The sequence below is a fragment of the Callithrix jacchus genome, chromosome 5 (genome assembly GCF_049354715.1).
Source record: "Callithrix jacchus isolate 240 chromosome 5, calJac240_pri, whole genome shotgun sequence".
Taxonomy (NCBI): domain Eukaryota; kingdom Metazoa; phylum Chordata; class Mammalia; order Primates; family Cebidae; genus Callithrix; species Callithrix jacchus.
The window spans coordinates 144,149,105-144,169,502 of NC_133506.1; the positions used below are offsets into that span (position 1 = coordinate 144,149,105).

At 36.7% G+C, this 20,398-nt stretch overlaps 1 protein-coding gene across 11 annotated transcripts in view; it reads left to right on the top strand.

Moving 5' to 3' along the window:
• The window catches only part of RNF17 (ring finger protein 17), a 157,988-nt gene that overhangs the window by 136,719 nt on the left and 871 nt on the right, over window positions 1–20,398 (top strand). For 9 of the 11 annotated variants that reach the window (XM_078375187.1, XM_078375188.1, XM_078375192.1 and 6 more), the window contains 9 exons: window positions 734–897; window positions 3,030–3,149; window positions 4,468–4,548; window positions 6,934–7,059; window positions 8,229–8,288; window positions 10,584–10,700; window positions 12,369–12,519; window positions 15,516–15,651; window positions 18,352–18,541. In XM_078375187.1, coding sequence (XP_078231313.1) covers window positions 734–897; window positions 3,030–3,149; window positions 4,468–4,548; window positions 6,934–7,059; window positions 8,229–8,288; window positions 10,584–10,700; window positions 12,369–12,519; window positions 15,516–15,651; window positions 18,352–18,541 — 1,145 coding nt within the window. Of the gene's footprint in view, window positions 1–733; window positions 898–3,029; window positions 3,150–4,467; window positions 4,549–6,933; window positions 7,060–8,228; window positions 8,289–8,491; window positions 9,151–10,583; window positions 10,701–12,368; window positions 12,520–15,515; window positions 15,652–18,351; window positions 18,542–20,398 lie in introns of those variants that run through there. The other 2 variants (XM_078375193.1, XM_078375194.1) reach the window with 2 other exon arrangements.

The following is a 20,398-nucleotide window of genomic DNA, read 5'->3' on the forward strand; positions in this document are numbered from 1 at the left end:
AATTAGCTGTTCTAGGAAAAAATAACGTTTGAGACCTGTGGTAACCCAGAAACTTTGCTTGACATGTGTAAATAGTCATTTTTCAAACTGGTAGCCTGTTAACTGCCAGGCAGTGTGCTGGATGCTTTACATCTAATCCTCCTGAAGATACTGACAGGTACTGTTATTCCCAGAAGATGCTGTTATACCCAGAATAGGTGGTTATTATGGAAGAATAAACTGAGGCTTATTGGAGGTAAGGGAACGACCCGAGATCACACAACTGAAACAGTAAGGTTGGAATGGTAGCTGACTCCAGAGCTTGTCTTCTATGGTATCAGTTATGGATATATGTATATTTACTGTGGAAATAATGGGCCAATTAGCAATGAAAGCAAAATTGAAATTTTAATTTATATTCCCCTCATTATACTGTATCTAAGCATCAAGTAATATGTAACTTGTGTTCTGCTTTACTTAGGCCTGTCAAACTGACCCTATTTTAAATTGGTAGTACTTTCATATTAGGCTTAGCTGGTATGTGTAGAGGTCCTTATGATGTTTGTACTTTCATAATATCAAAAGATCATAATATTGTTTATATGCTATTACTAATATGTTTTAAAACAGATTTTTACAAAAGTTCTGTTTTGGAGACTGATTTTTAATTATACTGCTGAAGAGATGAAGTTATTAAATTGACAAATGGTAGGGGATTTTTCTAAATGCTTTCTATCTTTAATACTTTTTTCAGAATTTGAGTTAATAAAAATGACAAATGAAATTCAAAGTAATTTAAAATGCCTTGGTCTTTTGGAGCCTTACTTCTGGAAAAAAGGAGAAGCATGTGCAGTAAGAGGATCTGATACTCTGTGGTATCGAGGCAAGGTGATGGAGGTTGTAGGTGGCACGGTCAGAGTGAGTCTCATATTCTTTTGTGACTATTCTGAGGTTAAATGCTATAGCATTAAATGGTCTTTTGTATTTGAAATGAGAAAATTGGATTAAATGAGAAAATGTTTTAATTGATGAAATTGATGAAAATTGTGTAAGAAGATCAGTCATGTTATACTTTTATTTGTAATAAGTTTTCATTTTATTTTCAAATATATTTAGTAACCTGAATAAGCAAAAAATATTTCTAGGGAGGGATTTGATCATTAGTTAATGGTTGGACTACTTAGTTGTAATTGGTAACCGTATTTGCACACATAGTGTTAAGTAAAACAATATGTTTTCCAATATATTAAATATCTCACTAGCAAATTTGTTATGGCCTAGTCAGTTTTTCAGGGTAGTGGCTAATTTACCTTTGCAGAGTAGTAAGGTAGCACTCAGGTTTCATTCAAAATCTTCAAAAATAGCTACATCCTTTAAAAGATGTGTGTGTGTGTGTGTGTGTATGTATATATATAATATAGATGAAAATACCTCCAGTACATCGTATTTACTAAGTAAAGCAATGAAATTAATGAAATACTTCATCATATATTTAGCACTTGAAAACTTTAGTTTTAATTGGGGTGGGGGAAGAAAACCTTAAGTATAAATGTCTTATTTCCACCTGGACAGGAGTTTATTATGTGTTTGATGATGATGCCTAATGATTACACAGTACTTCAGGTTTTTTTTAGCTTCCTTCACATATATGTATTTATATTTTATAATTTGTTTACAGTTATCCTAGACATAGATTATTATTCTCATTTTACTCATAAGAAAATTGTAATTTAGGTTCAGTGACCTGCCATGATTACTGGGTCGTGATGCTAGAGTTAATATCCAAGCATCTGATTCCTAAATTTCTGATTCTAAGTCTTAGGCTTTTTCTACTGAACTACCCACTTTTAATGGTTTTCATAGAAATCAGATATTTTCAAATTTGAGGTAAGTACTTAAACATCTGGATGGTTACAGGGGTTATCTGAGCAACTTGAGTGTATGTGCAAAGTAACATACATTCACATATACATACATTTGATTGCTCAGATAACTCCTTTTTTTTCCCCAAAGGTAAAATGAAATTCAGTGTTCATCAAGTTGTTATACCTCATGAACTTTATGTTTGTAGAATCTAAATAAGATGGTGAACTATTATAAAAATTTTCATGCTGCCCAAATATCTATTTAACTTACTTAAAAGAACTTTGATAGTTTAATCATCACCTTTTATGTTTTCATGTGGTTACTTTACATTTTTAGCATACATAATGGATTTTTCATTTCACAACCAGGTATCTTTCAAAGTTTATCCTGTGATCCACATTAAAAAATACACATCTTGTGAAACCATACACTAATTATCTGTGAAGTATTCGGACATTTTTTGTTCAATTCTATTTTATTTTTTAATGCTAATTGCCAAGCAAATCCAGTTAAGCAGTGATATGTTCATTTCATTATGTTGGGACAGAAGAAATAATTTATTGGCATTTTTAATTCTTAAGACAATTTAGAAATTGAATTATCAAGATTACAGCATCTCAAAAGAATTTGTAAATCCAGTAAGACCCAGTTTAAAAAAAAAAGTCTCATGGGTTAAGTGTTAGAAAACCTTTTTACAATGAAGTTTGATACACTATTGGATGAGGGAATAAATACAGTATTGCTTTTGTCCCTGGAAATTTTTTAAATGCAGATTTAAAAATTTTCAAGATGTCTTTTTTTTTTTTTGAGACAAGTTTTTGCTCTGTCACCAGGCTTGGAGTACAGTGGTGCAGTCACAGCTTACTGCAGCCTCAACCTCCAGGCTTATGCAGTCCCTCCCACTTCAGCCTCCTGAGTAACTGTGACAGACACACCACCACAGCCAGTTAATTTTTGTGTTTTTAATAGAGATGGGGTCTTACTGTGTTGTCCAGGCTGGTCTCAAACTCCTAGGCTCAAACACTCTATTCACCTCTGCCTCCCAAAATGCTGGGATTGCAGGCATGAGCCACCAAGTCCGGCCTGTCTTTTTTTTTTTTTTTCCCCCCAAATAGCAGGAAATTCCTTTTGTCCCCGGCTTTTAATAATAATTTTAACTATTAATTTTATTCGGCCTGTTTCAGGTACAATATTTAGATCATGGATTCACTGAAAAGATTCCACAATGCCATCTTTACCCTATTTTGCTGTATCCTGATATACCCCAGTTTTGTATTCCTTGTCAGCTCCATAATACCACACCTGTGAGTACATAATAATTTGTGGGAAGATTAATTTTAAATCGTTTTTGTTAATACATTTTTAGAAATATTTACAATGTAAGATGAAATTTTAGTTGCAACAAAAAAGTAATAAAACAACAAATGTTACTAACAGTTAAACAGCCTTTATGAAGACAGTTACAAAATTATATTGAAGGCTGTAAAACATCTGAATAAATGAAGGAGACAGGTTCATAAGTGGGAAGGTATAAGATTGCAAAAATTTGTCAAATGAAATTACAACAAACTGGAAACTGGAGATCAGATAAAAGAGTGTCTTATTCTGTCTTGCTGCATAACAAATTAAGCTGAGACATAGTGGTCTAAAACAACAATAAACTTTTATTATCATACAATTCCTGTGGCTCAGGGATTAGGAATGGCTTAGCTGGGTTGTTTTGACAGGGAGTCTGTTTTCACACTGTTACAGAGGTACTACCTAAGACTGGGTAATTTATGAAGAAAAGAGGGTTAATTGACCCACAGTTCTGCATGGCTGAAGAGGAATTAGGAAACGTAAATTGTGGTAAAAGGTGAAGGAGAAGCAAGTACCTTCTTCACAAGGTTGCAGTAGGAAAAGAGATTGAAGGTTGAGGGGAGAAATGTCAGACACTTTCAAAACAATCAGCTCTTGTGAGAACTCACAATCAGCATGAGGGAAACTGCCCCATGATCCAGTCACTTCCTACTAAGTTGCTCTCAGCACATGGGGATTACAATTCAAGATGAGATTTGGGTGGAGACACAGAGCCAAACCATATCAGGGTCCCTTGTGATAATGCAGTCAAGATACCACCATAAGTGTAGTCATCCTAAGGATCAACTAGGGACAGAGGGTCCACTTCAGATGGTTTACTCACGTGGTTGTTGGGAGGAAGGCTCACTGCCTCACCATGTGAACCTCTTAACAGATAAAAACGTAACAGTCACTATTCCTTAATGAATACATATCGTAGGCCTTGTACAAGCAGTACATTGGCATACTGGTCTTTTTAAAAAAAGTTTTAGATGTAATGTTTTGCTTTTAAATGTAGGGTGTGTGTGTGTGTGTGTGTGTTTTTTAATCTCTCACCTCTTGCTGAACAGGTTTGTATTTTTAAAGTATAAAATGAATACTCAAATTTCTCATTTTTAAAGATTATTTTTATCATGTACCTATGCTATTCCCCAAGAACTGCTTGTGTATTTTGTACTACTACCCGATATTATTTTGTTTATGGCTACTTTTGTGTATCTTAATTTGCTTCTGCTCTTATTTTATGAAAGCATAAAAGAATCTGAGTTTATTAATCCCAAATAGGTTGGGAATGTCTGGCAACCAGATGCAATAGAAGTTCTTCAACAACTGCTTTCAAAGAGAGAGGTGGAAGTTCACATTATGGTAATGTAAAGTATATATAGTTGGTATAAATTATTTGCCATAAAATGTTATAACTAACATAATTTGAGGGATATTTTTGATGATAAACAGTGGTATATACTTTCTTATGTGAATATAAATTATTCATTAGCATAAAAGAAACTACGAGGTTGGTTCCTAGACTTGCTTTAAATAAGCCTGATTTTGAACAAGTTTCTGAGAACTTTCATAACGATTAAAGTCAGTAATTTGAAAGATTCTTTATTAACAGCTTATCTTGTTATGGGGGCAGTATTAAATTGTTGGACATGTTTATAAATATATATAGCAGTTTCCAAGATGGTGCTATATACTCAGCACTGTCTTAGGTCCAGGTAATTCAGAGAGTTTATCATGATCTGTGTCCTCAAAGCCCTTACCTGGTTAGTGAAACAAGATATAAACCTAAAAAATTTCCACTATAAAGTAACATGCCAAAAGCTAAGTAACTGCTAAAAAGAGTAGTAGGAATTTAGAGATGGTGAGAACTGAGGTAGCCCGTAAAGCAAAGATGGTAATGTTCTCCTGACTGGGGAAATGAAATGTACAGAGATACAAAGAGACATTTTAGGGAAATGGTCTAACTGTTTGACTTGAAAAGTAGAAGTTTTGTGAGGAGTGTGATAGTGAATAGCATTCAGGAGAGGTAGGGGCCATTTGGTGGGGTTGGTAGGGAGGGCCTCAGTGGAGGTTTCTGAGCAGTGAGGTAATAAGATCACCTGCAGCTGCTATGTTTGCACGACCCAAGTGGGAAGATATATGGTAAGGAAAGTATGTTTGTATTAAAGCGTGATGATAGAGTGATAAAGACCTAAAGGAGGCACAGACCCACTTAAATAAGAAAGTGGCTTTTGTTATTACTAAGAGTTCCTCCCTAGTTACTCAGTTCTCCATGGCAAGTCACTGAAGTAAGATAGAGATTGAAATTTTTTAGTTTGTCTAGACAGCTTTCTTTGCTGCTTAGCTTAATTAATGTAAAAGAACAACTTGTGAGGCCGGGCACAGTGGCTCAAGCCTGTAATCCTAGCACTTTGGGAGGCTGCGGCAGGTGGATCATGAGGTCAAGAGATCGAGACCATCCTGGTCAAAATGGTGAAACCCCGTCTCTACTAAAGATACAAAAAATTAGCTGGGCATGGTGGCGCAGGCCTGTAATCCCAGCTACTCAGGAGGCTGAGGCAGGAGAATTGCCTGAACCCAGGAGGCAGAGGTTGAGGTGAGCTGAGATCGTGCCATTGCACTCCAGCCTGGGTAACAAGAGTGAAAACTCCGTCTTAAAAAAAAAAAAAAAAAGAACAACTTGTGGTATAGCAAAGGCTGCCAGGTTTCAGAGACCATGAATGGTCATGCCACACAACCCGACTGACAGCAGGCCTGGCCAAGACTCACTCCTCTCCCTGAAACACAAAGGGAGATGCTGACAGAGGGCCTCTTAGGTGCTGGCCTCTGCTCTAGGCCTGGACACACAGCCGAGGGCTGAGAAGTAAGAAATCCCTGACTTTCTAGAGCTTCCATTTCAGTGGTGGGAAAGAGAAAACAAAATAAACTGTAAGGAATATTAGATAGTGATGGGTGCTAGGAGAAAAATACAAAGCAAAGGAGGCTGAAAGAAATGGCATGGCCAGGGAGGAGGTTCCACTTTAAAATTTTTAGTCAAGACCTTAAAATGGTTAGAGGACAGACCACTAGGTGCAGGGAGAAGAGTGCAGATGCATGAGCAGAACTGAGCGGGAGGGAACTGCATTGACTGAAGACTGAATGGTAAGAAGAGATAGGACAAGATCTACCGGAAGGCAACAACAGTAATTCAGTGAGGAGCAGTTAAACTGAGGAGCAATGAGTTTGGACAAAGGTGGGATCAGTGGAAATGAAGAGAATTGCTGTGGGTCAGCTTATCAGTTAGGGACACATTCAGTACCCAATAACTGTAAATGGACTTTATTCATGTTTTAAAGTTACTGCAATTTTTGGATATTTAAATTAAACTTTATTTCTTCACCTGTGAACATAACCTTTTATTTCTCCTTCTATGTAATTTATTACTATCATCTAAAGGTATTTGGGAATTGGAATTATATATAGCGAGTTATTTTGTGGTAAATAACTAGAAAACCCTTTGGACTTGTAAGTATATATTACATAAACCAAAGTAGTAAATTACTTCCTTATAACGTGTCAAAATACCAGGAAGAAAATTCTATGAAATGAGTCAGTAGTCAAAGAGTCTAGTTACGATTCTCAGAAAAAAAACAAAGAAAAAAAATACTATGATTGTCAGAAGCTAAATTTGATATTTGCTGACTATAAAAATGTAGTCATCAAACGGACTTCATTTTCATAATAATAATCTTTATTGAATTTAAATAGGAATTACCTAAAAATCCATGGGAGAAATTGTCTATTCATCTCTATTTTGATGGAATGTCACTTTCTTATTTTATGGCGTATTATAAATATTGTACTTCCGAACATACTGGGGAGATGTTGAAAGAAGTAAGTGAACTATTTTTCTATAAAAATCTAAAGTGTAGAAAAGTCTAGTTAAAGTGTTACATTTTGTTTTACACTATGTCTTAAATGTGATTCTACATATCTGATCTATTAAGAGAGTCTAGAGGATATATACATTTTGCTGAGAAAGATAAATAGGCTGTATCATGCATTATAAATGTCCTATAAAAGACTTTAATTATATTAAGATTAAATTAATGTTTCTCTACCTTCAAACCTAGTGTGATTGATGCCCATGCTATTCAGTGTTGTTTGAATGTAGGGATGCACATTCTAACATCTTTATAGTCAGTACCAGAAGAGGGCTCTCGCGCCAGATAAAATATTTTTTTCCTTTTACTTGACACAAAAGCCATGTATTACAAAATTCTCTCATTTGCCTTCTCACAGGAAACCCTGAGCCACATTTTGAGCTTAGCTTCCATAAAAGGCTCATTCCTTGCCTGGTGCTTCTATGGTTTAGTACTTTTAAAAATATGGCCTGTTACAGATACGGTTTCACATTTCAAGCTGCTATAAATCTTTTATAGGAATAGATTATACATCATTATATTTTATATCACAATGTATTTTTATTTTTAGAGTTGCAGTCTGCTTGTTAGACTTTTTAATATTAATTTTGATGATAGTACACAATCAAACATTGTTCTGTAGATACAGAAAATTACTTTCTTCTCTTATAGAAATTGTGTTGTAACTTTGTACCTGTAATTCTCACTGCCAGCTTTTTCTTTAAAGCAGAGGTGTGGTGGTTGTGGGTGAGAGAGAGAGTATGTGTGTATGTGTGTTAAAAGAAGTTCCATCTGTTATTAAACAGGTTTTATAAAGATTACTTAGTTTATCTGTTCTAGTTTTACTATTCACTATGAACATTTTAAAGGGAAAGTTAAGAGCTACCACTCTTAAAATAGATGAATTAGCATTGACACGTGTTAGCATAAGTTTGAGGTTTCTTATTGTTGAAAACTTAAGATGGTAAGATTATTCAGAACATTAGATTTGCCTGCAACTGATCTCAAATAAATAAATGAATACCAACAAGGAAATGCACCCAGTTTTTGTGGGGACAAAATTGGAAAAATATCTTAAAACAATATAGCTAAAGGCGATTTTACTCAACGATATTTTTTGAAATGCTTGATTTATTTCAGAAACCAAGATCAGATTATGATAAAAAGTATGAAGAGAAACAATGGGAAATAAGGCTTGAGGTAAGTAACAATCCAAGTATTTTGGAAACTTTGGACGGACGCTTCATTAATACAAAGGATCTGATTCTGGATAGTCAGAGCTTTTTTTATAAGTTTTATTGAGGTATTATTTATAGATCATAGAATTTACCTATTAAATGTATACTTCGGTGGTGTTTAATACTGTTCACTGTTTTGTAACCATCACCACTATCTATTTCCAGAACATTTCATCACCCCAAAAAGAAGCCCTGTACCAGCAGCAGTCATTCTGCATTCTTCCTTCCCTAGCTTCATGACAGCCACTTCATCTTCTGACCCTATGGATTTGTTTATCCTGTACATTTCATATAAATGGAATCATATACTATGTGGTCCTTTGTCATTGGCTTTTCACTTAGCATAACATTTTCAAGATTCGTACATTTTGTACAAATTAGTGCTTTATTTCTTTTTATTGCTGAATAAAATTCCATTGTATGGACATATTTTGTTTACGCATTAATCTGTTGATAGACACATGGGTTTTTTCCATCTTATGGTGATTGTGAATAATGTTGCTGCTTGATCAGATACAAGTTTTTATGTAGACATGTTTTTCCTTCTTTAGAGAATACAGCTAGTAGTGGAATTACTGAGCCTATGGTAACTATGTTTAACATTGTAAAGATCTCCAAAACTGTTTCCCAAAATATCAGCATCATTTTACCTGTATGCCAGTAGTGTGTGCTCAAGGACCCCGTGTTTCCACCTCCTCACCAGATTACTACTTGTAATCTGTTTTCTAGCATTTTAGGTTAGTTGTGAAGTGGCATATCATTGTAGACTTGATACGCTTGTCCCTGGTGATTAGTATTGTTGAGGATCTTTTCATGTCTTATTGGCCATTTATATATATTTATATTTATATTTATATTTATATTTATATTTATATTTATATTTGAGAAATCCCTTCAAATCTTCCTATTTTTTATTTGGGTTGTTGATCTTTTTATTGTTGAGCTATAACAGTTCTTTATAATTCTCCATGCAAGTTCCTTATCAAATATATGATTGCAAATAATTTCTTTTATTCTGTGGGTTGTCTTTTCACATTGATTGATTTGATAGCGCCTTGCTATATTGCCCAGGCTAGTCTTGAACTCCTGGGCTCAAGCAGTCCTCCCGCCTTTTTGCAGAGTAGCTGGAACTACAGGCCACTACACCCAACTTTCTTTTCATTTTTTTGATAGTTTGCTTTTAAGGACCAGAGTTTTTAATTTTGATAAAGTCCAATTTATCTGTTTTTTTCTTCTGTCACTTGGACTTTTTGGTGCAGGAAGAGTTTTAGTAAGTAAACTTTTGTAATTTACAAAAATAAGATACCCTTATTGTAAATTACATATTACTTTGTTAAGTTCAACAAATTTCAACAGTGGTAGATCACTTTTTGCTGAATTTTCCTAGGTTCAAAAGTTCTGTTTTGTTTGGCTACCAGTTTGGAAATATTAAATAGTAATAAATTAACCTACAAATTTGAATATGATGGTTTTACTTAAGATAATTATCATATTCTTGAAGAATAAGAACTTTTTATAAAGATATTGCTGGTATTTGCAGAAAAACGTGCACCACATTTTTATATACATTTGCTTTTAACAATTGCCAGGTGTTGTGATCTTCTTGGAAATCACATAACTGTAGTATTTTTTTTTTTTGAGACAGTTTCGCTCTTATTACCCAGGCTGGAGTGCAATGGCGCAATCTTGGCTCACCGCAACCTCCACCTCCTGGGTTCAGGCAATTCTGCCTCAGCCTCCTGCGTAGCAGGGATTACAGGCACGTGCCAACTGTAGTATTTCTTATGCTTTCATAGGGCTTAAGAGAAAGCACACCTTTTTGATGATTTTAACTTACATTTTCTTTTAGCATTTCCTATTTTAGTTTTTATTAGAAAGTACTTATTCTTAAATACCATAAAAGTTTATAAAAGGAAAAGGGATCTGTTCCTCATTCTGCACCTCAAACACCCCAGCCTTCATTAGTGGCAGTTACTATTGACTATTCATCTAGAATTGTATGTGTGTATGTAGATAATCAGTAAACATTCATGCATTTTTTTTTGTGCACAAAACGCTTTTTAAAATTAGAGGACAGAAGAGTATTAAAGATCTTTATCACATTTTGGTCCTACTGTAACAATCATTCTGTGGTATTCAATATTTAAGAGAGATTGCTTTCTGCAAATTGAAAGTAAATTGTCACCATCATGAATTTTTATAATGTAATAGATTTTTGTCCTCATTCTGAAATTTGAATTTTTTTGTGGTGTTTTAGGAATTGCTTTTGTCTGAAACAGAGACTCCTCTTTTACCACCGTATTTGTCTTCATCGCTGCCTCCCCCAGGAGAACTCTGTGCTGTTCAAGTTAAGCATGTTGTCTCACCTAATGAAGTATGTAATCTAAATGATTAGTTGGTGATTAAAAACATAAAAAGCTATCTTGGTCTTAAACACTAGAAAACTCTACAGTTCAAATGATACAGACCTCAGAAGAAAAAAAAAACACTAGAAGTGACTCTTCATTTCTTTATCTTTCTGATTTCAAATATTGCAAATTTGTGACCTCTAGTTTGCCTCACCGTGTAATATCCTCTTCAGATATTTGTTAATATTTCGGGCAAGTGTGTCTTAAGGACCTGCAGGGTTCCCAGTGTTGTGCTGCTTTATTCCGTGTTACATTTATATCTGGTATTTAGATTTCTACCTGTGAAATCTTAAACATCTCCCCTTCCTCTTCCTGCACTGAACTCTTCCACTTAACCACCTGGCTGACACTGTGTCGTCCTTATTATGTTTGTCTGCCTCCCCTTAGGATTTAGCTCCATGTTGTTCATTGAGGTATCCCAAGAACCTAGAATAGTGGCTGATAAATACCAGGCACCCAGTGAATGTTGATTAAATGTATGAATAAAGGCACCATAAGTTCACCTCCATGTCCTTGGCTAACAAAGAGAGGAAGAAATAAGTAGCTTCAGCAGCTCCTTTAGCCTTTTACAACAGTAAGCCATTCTCTCACAGGCAGGGGAAGGATTTGCTTTCTAATATTCATCAGAGAGCAGAGTAAGTAGTATGTTATGCTCTATATAGTTGCTAAACAACTGTTGCTGGTTTGGGTAATTTTGTATTACCCAAACAGAGGTGGGCGATCCTCGCACCTCAGCCTTCTAAGATTTTCTAAGTTTGAGGTTATCAGTAGCTGAAATTATTATTTATTGCTGCATCACAAGTTACCCTTAAACTTAGTGGCTTAGTACAACACATACAAGGATCAGGAATCTGGGAGCTGCTTAGTGAAGCACTCTAGCCCAGGCTCTTAGGAGGCTGCAATCATGGTGTTGGCAGAGGCTGCAGAAACCACCTCCGAAGAGTCACTCACATGACATCACCTGGAAGGCTCTGTTTTCTGCCTGTGGCCTCTCTGATTGTCTGCTTGCAGCATGGCTGTGGCTTCTTGGAGCATGAAATCCCTGGCAGAGCTCTACCAAAACAACAGCTACATGTTCTTATAAGTCAGTCTCAGGAGACACACATTGTCATTTCAGTTGTGTGGTTTTTTTTTGTTTGTTTGTTTTTGAGATGGAGGTCACATTCTGTCTGTCATCCAGGCTGGAGAGTGCAGTGACACAATCATACTGCAGCCTTAATTTCCCAGGCTCAAGTTTTCTTCCTGCCTCAGGTTCCCGATTAGCTGGGACTACAGGCATGTACTACTATCATGCCCAGCTAATTTTTTTTTTATTTTTAGTAGAGATGAAGTCTCACTGTGTTGCTGAGGCTGGTTTTAACTCCTGAGCTCAAGTGATCCTCCCCACCTCAGCCTTCTAAAGTGCATTATAGGCTTCTAAAGCATTATAGGCTTGAGCCTCTGTGCCCGGCCTAATCATGTTCTCTTGATTACAAGATAAGTGTGGTAGGATGTGGGAAGGAACAGAAGGTGAATATCAGGAGATACAGGTTTCCTGAGGACATTGCTGGAGGTTGCCACAGTAATTTTGTCCACATAAATTAATTCTTGAAATTCCAGAATCTGAAATTTTTTCTTTCCTTCTCCCAACTTAGGTGTGTATTTGTCTTGATGCTGTGGAACAGCATCGTGACACAGATGATAGTGGAGTCAGCGGGGAATCAGAATCCGAAAGCCTTGATGAAGCACTGCAGAGGGTTAATACAAAAGTAGAGACGCTTCCTCCTCTGACAGATTTTAGAACAGGTATACTTACTACATTTGAATGAAACAATATTTAATAAAACTTGGATTTTGTTTTAATGGGCTGATAACCTTTGGCTATCTCTAATGTTGATATTTTCCTCATGTTCACTTTACATGCATGATTTCTTGGAATACTCAAGAAACCAAGAAGATGACCTCTTTCTCGCTTTCTAGATTAGGAAGGTGAACTAAGAGACTCCCTTGGGGGCACTTTAATGTTCCACAAATAAGATGGTGTTGGAAAACTGCATAAAGATGACTTTTTAAGTTTGAGGTTATCAGTAGCTGAAATTTCAAGAGTTGTTATTCAGACCTTAATGACTGTCATTTTAATTACAGCCACTTACAATGGGAATGTTGAGGTCGAGTCTCAAAGTATGAACTGTTCTGTCAGGATAGGTCAGATTTCTACTCTTTATCTTTTCTGTCCATTCTTTCTATCTTTATTCAATATGTGTGAGTCTCCTCTGAGGAAAATGTATCTAGTCATTGCAGTATTTGATGCATGTGAATGTATTTACTCCTGATATTTTAGCAAAGGAAAAAACATCAGTCTTACCTGTGTTCAGTGATTGTTTGTTTTTGAGACAGAGTCGCATTTTGCCACCCAGGCTGGAGTGCAGTGATGTGATCTCGGCTCACTGCAACCTCCTCCTCCTGGGTTCGAGCAAGTCTCTTGTCTCAGCCTCTCGAGTAGCTGGGATTACAGCTGTGTGCTACCATACCCAGCTAATTTTTGTATTTTTAGTAGAGATGAGGTTTCCCCATGTTAGCCAGGCTGGTTTTAAGCACCTGACCTCAAGTGAACTGCCCACCTTGGCCTCCCAAATTGCTGGGATTACAGGCATTAGCCAGCATGCCCAGCCTTTTGTTTTTGTTTTGAGACGGAGTTTTGCTCTGTTACCTAGGCTGGAGTGCAGTGGCGTGATCTTGGCTCACTGCAACCTCCACCTCCCATGTGCAAGTGATTGTCCTGCCTCAGCCTCCCAAGTAGCTTGGATTACAGGCATGCACCACTACACCCAGCTAATTTTGTATTTTTAGTAAAGACAGGGTTTCTCCATGTTGGGCAGGCTGGTCTCAAACTCCCAACCTCCAGTGATCTGCCCGCCTCAGCCTCCCGAAGTGCTGGGATTACAGGCGTGAGTCACTGCACCTGGCCCTGATGACTCTATATATGCAAGAAATTGTCTATAATTCTTTAATAAAAATTACTTGAAACAAAAATCCTTATTCTTTAGTCGTATATTTCAATATCACTTGTCAAGTAGAATTATCTGTGAAATTACGTAGAAAGCATGATGACATAAGGAAGTAGAACAAGATGGGAAACTGAGGCACATGCCATCACTCTGAAATCTAAGCATGTACAAAGGGAAGTACATACTGTACTAATTTTTCCACAGTTTCACTTAAGCCTAGCACTCATTAGCACACTTTTTTTCTTTACTGAGTATTTGCTTGTATCAGGTACCATGCTAGGAATACAAACAGCAGTTCCGCACTCAAGAACAGGTGCTCTAAGCAGAAAAGAGACATGTAAACCAAGTATAGTATGACAAGAATAGCTCCTCTTAAAGGAGTGTGCATAATGCCATAGGATCACAGGGAAAGCAGTGATCAATTATTAGGGCTTTGTTGGTCATGTTGGAGCTAGGCTTTGAAAGACTGTTAACTGCTCAAGGTGATGAATACCCTAAAAACTGTCAGAATGTTTTTCTGTTGTCTATGATAAACATCATAAAAAGAAGGGCTTAGGAAAATACTCTAGTGAGGAGGGCAGCCATAAGCTAAATAGAAGCATCAAAGTTTTAAGTAATCCTATTTAGGTAACTCATTGAGGAAATATGGTAGAAGTTGTTTAGGAGAACAAATAACTGAAGAAGCCTGTGAAATGCAATAAGGACTTGACATTAAAATTCTAAAGAATTTTAAATAAGAGCAATGTAATTGAATTTTTAAAAATTTAATTCTGGTGGTCCCATAGCAAATGAATGGGAGGACAGAATGGAAGGCAGGAACAGCAAACATGTATCATCCTTTGCCAAAGATGATGACCCACACTAAAAGAGACTAGGGGAGTATCAGAAGTTGGGGCAGTGGCAATATGAGCTAATAAACTTTAGGAATAGAAGAACTAGCAACTCTGAAAATGGGTGAAGTATGTTTGTTTGAAGCTTAATCCATAGAATTAGTGAACAAAGGTTTATAAAATATGAACAGAAAAAGAGAAGCCAACATGAGGCTAATGGTTCAATGTTTAATTCTGGATGGTGAGCATATGGTGGTTACATTTTCGTCTTTGTACTTTTCTGTATTAAACATTTCTGATACATAATTATATATATTTACGTGGTACATGTGATACTACATGCATAGAATGTGTAATTATCAAGACAGTATTTAGGGTATTAATTACCTTGAGCAGTTATCATTTGTGTGTTGGGAACATTTCAAGACTTCTAGCTAATCTGAACTATACCACCCATTGTTGTTAACTAGGCACACTACTCTGCTATCAAATATTAAAACTTACTCCTTCCTACTATATGTTTGTACCTATCAACCAACCTCTCTTCTTCCCCCCACCCCAAACACATATATACATGAATTTTATGGCCTCATGTAACCATTAATGTACTTGTTATCTTCCTGAGATCCACTTTTTTTAGCTCTCATATGAGTGAGAACATATGATATTTGTCTTTCTGTGCTTGTCTTATCTCACTTGATATAATGATCCATCCACGTTGCTGCAAATAACAAGATTCCATCCTTTTTTTAATGGCCAAATAGTATTCATTGTGTATATACACCACATTTTCTTTATCCATTCATCTGTTGACGAACACCTGGGTTGATTCCCTATCTTGGCCATTGTGATAGTGCTGCAATAAACATGGGGTGCAGATAGCTCTTTGATATGTTGATTTCCTTTGGAGTAAAAACATTTAATAAAAGACAATATGACTTTTTCCCTCTTTCTGTCTTTCCAGAAATGCCTTGCCTTGCAGAGTATGATGATGGCTTATGGTATAGAGCGAAGATTGTTTCCATAAAAGAATTTAATCCTTTATCTATCCTAGTACAATTTGTTGATTATGGATCAACTGCAAAGCTGACATTAAACAGGTTAAAAATAAATGTCAGGGTGTTGAATTAGGTTTCTTCGTTGGTTTTTATGTATATATAGTTTTCTTATTGAGAATATTTTGCCTCTTTTAAAAGAAAAGGATTATTCTAAGGCTGTTTATACATTAGGAAACTTTTAATCTAGATTTTTTATGGTGTTAGAGTATACATAGAATTTACTATTTTAGCTTTTTTTTTTTTTTTTCTTGCTCTGTCACCTAGGCTGGAGTGCAGTGGTGCAGTCTTGGCTTACTGCAACCTCTGCCTCCCAGGTTCAAGAGATTCTCCTTCCTCAGCCTCCCAAGTAGCTGGGATTACAGCTGCTCGCCACCACTCCTGGCTAATGTTTTTGTATTTTTACTAGAGACAGGGTTTCACCATGTTGGTTAGGCTGATCTCAAACTCCTGACCTCAGGTGATCCAACCGCCTTGGCCTCCCATAGTTCTGGGATTACAGGCATGAGCTACTACGCCTGGCCCATTTTAGCTGTTTTTAAGTAAAATAACTAATTGGCGTTAAATACATTCACAAGGTTATACAGCTATCACCAGTTTCCATTTCCAGAATGATTTTGTCGTTCCAAACAGAAATCCTGCAGCCATTAACAATAGCATCCTAGTCCGTTCTTACCCAGTCCCTGGTAACCCATGGTCTACTGTCTCTGAATTTGCCTGTTCTGGGTACCTCATATAAGCAAATGCATACAATATTTGTTCTTTTGTGACTGGCTTATTTCAATAGCATAATTTTTAAAGATTCATCCATGTTGTAGCATGTGTCAGAATTTACTTCTTAAGGCTGAAAATACTTCATTATATATATGAGAGGTCTTCAAAAAGTTCATGGAAAATGCATACTATGAAAAAAAGCATGGACGTCAACATTTTTTTCACCAAAATAAATTTGTACTAACTTGTTCTAACGTGTCTGAACAGGATCTAGTTTGAGGCACTAAAAGGATAAGTGCAACACGAATTCTCCAATTGAAACAACAAACATCAAATTTATGGTGAAGCTTGGGTGGAGGAAGAGTGAGATCATTGTTGCTGTATAAAAAGTTTATGGAAACAGTGCTCCAAAGAAAGCAGTTTGCAAGTGGATAACTTGTTTCATGAAGGAATGAGATGATGTTGAAGATAAAGCCCATAGCAGCAGCCCTACTACATCAATTTGTGAGGAAAAAAATTAATCTTGTTCATGCCCTAATCGAAGAGGACCAACAACAGCAGAAATAATAGCCAACACAAAATAATTTCAATTGATTCAGCTTAAACAGTTCTGACTGAAAAAGTTGAGCAAATTCTTCACTCAATGGGTGCCAAACCTGTTGCACTGAGATCAGCTACAGATAGGAGCAGAGCTTTCAATGCAAATTGTAGACAAGCAAGATAAAGACCCTGAAGCATTTCTTCAAAGAACTGTAACTTCATATGAAACATGGCTTTACCAGTATGATCCTGAAGACAAAGCACAGTGAAAAGCAAGAGGTAGAAGTGGTCCAGTCAAAAGTAGACCAGTCAAGAGCAAAGGCCATGGCAACAGTTGTTGTTGTTGTTTTTGATGCTCTAGGCATTTAGCTTGCTGGCTTTCTGGAAGGCCAAAGAATCGCAACATCATCTTATTTTGACTGTTTGAGAAAGCCAAAACTTTAGTAGGAAAACGCTTGGGAAAAGTTCACCAGAGTCCCTCACCACCACAGTGCTCTGCTCATTCCTCTCATCAAACAAGGGTGATTTTGCTAGAGTTTTGCCTAAATCACTAGGCATCCACGTTACAGTCCTGATTTGGCCCATTCTAACTTGTTTTTTGTTTCCTAGTCTTACTTTTCTCCAGTTAATAATGTAAGATCACATTGACATGTTTATATTCCTACGATCCTCAGTTCTTAAGGGATGGACTAAATGGCTGTTACCATAGCTTACAAATGTTTCATGATCTTGAAGGAACTTAAGTTGAGAAATGAAGTTTACATTTTTTATTTTCATCTTAATTTTATTTTTCCATGAACTTTTGGAGCCCCCTCATTCAGTTTATATACTACATCTTATCCCGTCACTGGAAGGTGGAACTTGGGTTGCTCCCCACTTTTGGCTTTTGTGAATAATGCTTTTATGAACATGGGTATACATGTCTCTTTGAGTACCTGTTTTAGTTATTTTGGGTATATACCCAGAAATGGAACTGCTGGATCATATATTCTATGCTTAATTTTTGAGGAACCTCCATGGTGTTTCCCACAGTGGCTGCACCATTTTATATTCTAAGAGTGTGCAAAAGTTCCAATTCTTGCACATCCTCACCAGCACTTGTAATTTTGTCTATAATAGCCATTCTAGTAGATTCGAGGTGGAATCTCACTTTGGATTTGATTTCCATTTTTCTAATGATTAGTGATGTTGAATATCCTTTCATGTGCTTATTGGACATTTGTAATCTTTAGAGTAATGTCCATGTTTATGTATATTTTTCCCATTCTGTAGATTGGCTTTTTGTTGTTGATTGTGTCCTTTGATACACAGAAGTTAATTTTTTAGGAAGTCCATTTTATCTGATTTTTCTCATTTCCTGTGCTTTTGGTGTTGTATTAAAAAAAATCGGCAAAATCCAGTGTTCTGAAGCTTTTTCCCTATGTTTTCTTCTAAGAATTGTATGGTTTCACCTGGAAGAGAATTTTAATTTAAGAATTTCTTTTGTGACAGACTGTGCCAAATTCCTTCACATCTTATGCGGTATCCAGCTCGAGCCATAAAGGTTTTCTTGGCAGGGTTTAAACCTCCCTTAAGGGATCTACGGGAGACAAGAATACCATATTGTCCCAAATGGAGCATGGAGGCACTATGGGCTATGATAGACTGTCTTCAAGGAAGACAGCTTTATGCTGCATCCATGGTAAGTGCCTCAACTAGCCAAAATTATTTTAAAGCTGTTTCTGTGTCCCTACTAACTTTTATAAAGTGTTTGTGTCTATGCAACTCTACATGCAATAGTATACTCAAGCATATCAAGCTATATATATGGGCTTAAGGCTTGTTAAAATGTCTTAGCTTAAATTTAACAAACTGCTTGCCCCTATGGTGATATAGAATATTTATGTAATTAATAAACTGCTTAAGATGAATATCCCATAATTAGCTTATAATGGCAAAAAATATGCAATTAGTGTGAAGCTGAATGAAATAAGTACTATAACAGAGGAATAGCTAACTTTGCGGGTGGGGACAGTGTAAGAAGAAATGATTATTTGTATTTAGAGAGATCAGGAAAGGGTGTTTGAGCTGCTACTTAGAAGCCACTCAAGTACTTAATCGACCAAGTAAAACAGGAATGTGGCATTTCACCAGCATCCTAAAAGATGAGTGGGAAAGAACAGTAGTTCTGGTCATTATAGAAAGGCTTGAATTACTCTAATTGTACTAATCTCATAATTGTACCACTTTTGAATTCATATAGTAGAACCTGCATCAAAAGGTCAAATAAAAAGTCCAGACTGTGTTTAATATGTTTTCTTCTTCTGAGGCTGAGCATATCATAGTAGCCCACAGCAGAATCTGGCCTGTACCTTGTTTTATTTAGCACACAGTGTTTTAAAGTTGGAAATTCTACCCAAAAAATCTGTATTTCTGGCTCTGGTTAGATATTCTAAAAACTAGGAATCCTGTGTCTCCCCATCCCCCTGAAATGGCGGTCAGCTAAAAGTGTAGCCACAGCCCCTTAGATGGAAATGTGTGATGTTCTGTTCACCTAGTGCTCACTGCTGGTGTGCAGCTCAGCCTGCTTCCTTCCTTTGTGACTCCTGCCTGGTGCCATGATGTGGGGACTCCTAACATACTGGCTATGACAAAACTGAGCTCATAGCATGATTACTAGAAAGTGCTTTTTGAAAACCCTGTACATACGCTATTGCATGTGCAGAGTTGTATGAATAGCTCATAGAGAATTTTGTCTCAAGCCAGTGAAAATAGGGCAAGTATTTCTTATAGACAAGTGTTTTTTCACTTCTCTAATATTCAAAATTTGGTCAGTATATAAGGATTCCCCAGCTAATCAGAACTATAGGATATATGAAAGGACTTATTAAGGAAATTGGGTCACACAGTCAGAGGTGAAGCCCTATGATAGGCTGTCTACAAGCTGGAGAACCAGAGAAGCTGGTAGCATGGCTCAGTCTGGAGGCCTCAAAACTAGGGAAGCTGTCAAAAATGCAGCCTCTAGTCCAAGGCCAAAGAACCCCTGGGAGCTTAATGGTGCAAGTCCTGCAGTCCAGCAGCCAAAGAATCTGGAGGATGATGTGTGAAGGTAGGTGGAGAAAAGGTGTCTGCCACCCAGGAAGGAAAGGAGAAAAGAGAACTTACCCTTTCTGCCTGTCTGTTGACATAGAGAGTGGGTCTTCCTCTCTGTCTACTAATTGAGCATCAGTTACCTCTGAAAACACCCTCCCAGACACACCTGGAAATGCTTCACCAGCCATTGAGGCATCCCTCAGTCCAGCCAAGTTAACAACTAATATTAACCATCACAGTCATTTTATGCATAAATGTATAATGCTTTGTGTGGAATGCAAATGAACTGTAACAAGGGATGGTGGTAGCTTCATTTGGGAAAACTGCAGGAGAAGAAATTTAAATAGAGCAGAAGAATGGAAAGAATGGGATTTTGCAGGAAACCACTACAGATGCCTTTTGGAACCACAGAGTATAAATTATCAATAGACCCCTGAGAACGCCTTTTCCCACCTGTGTGAATGGC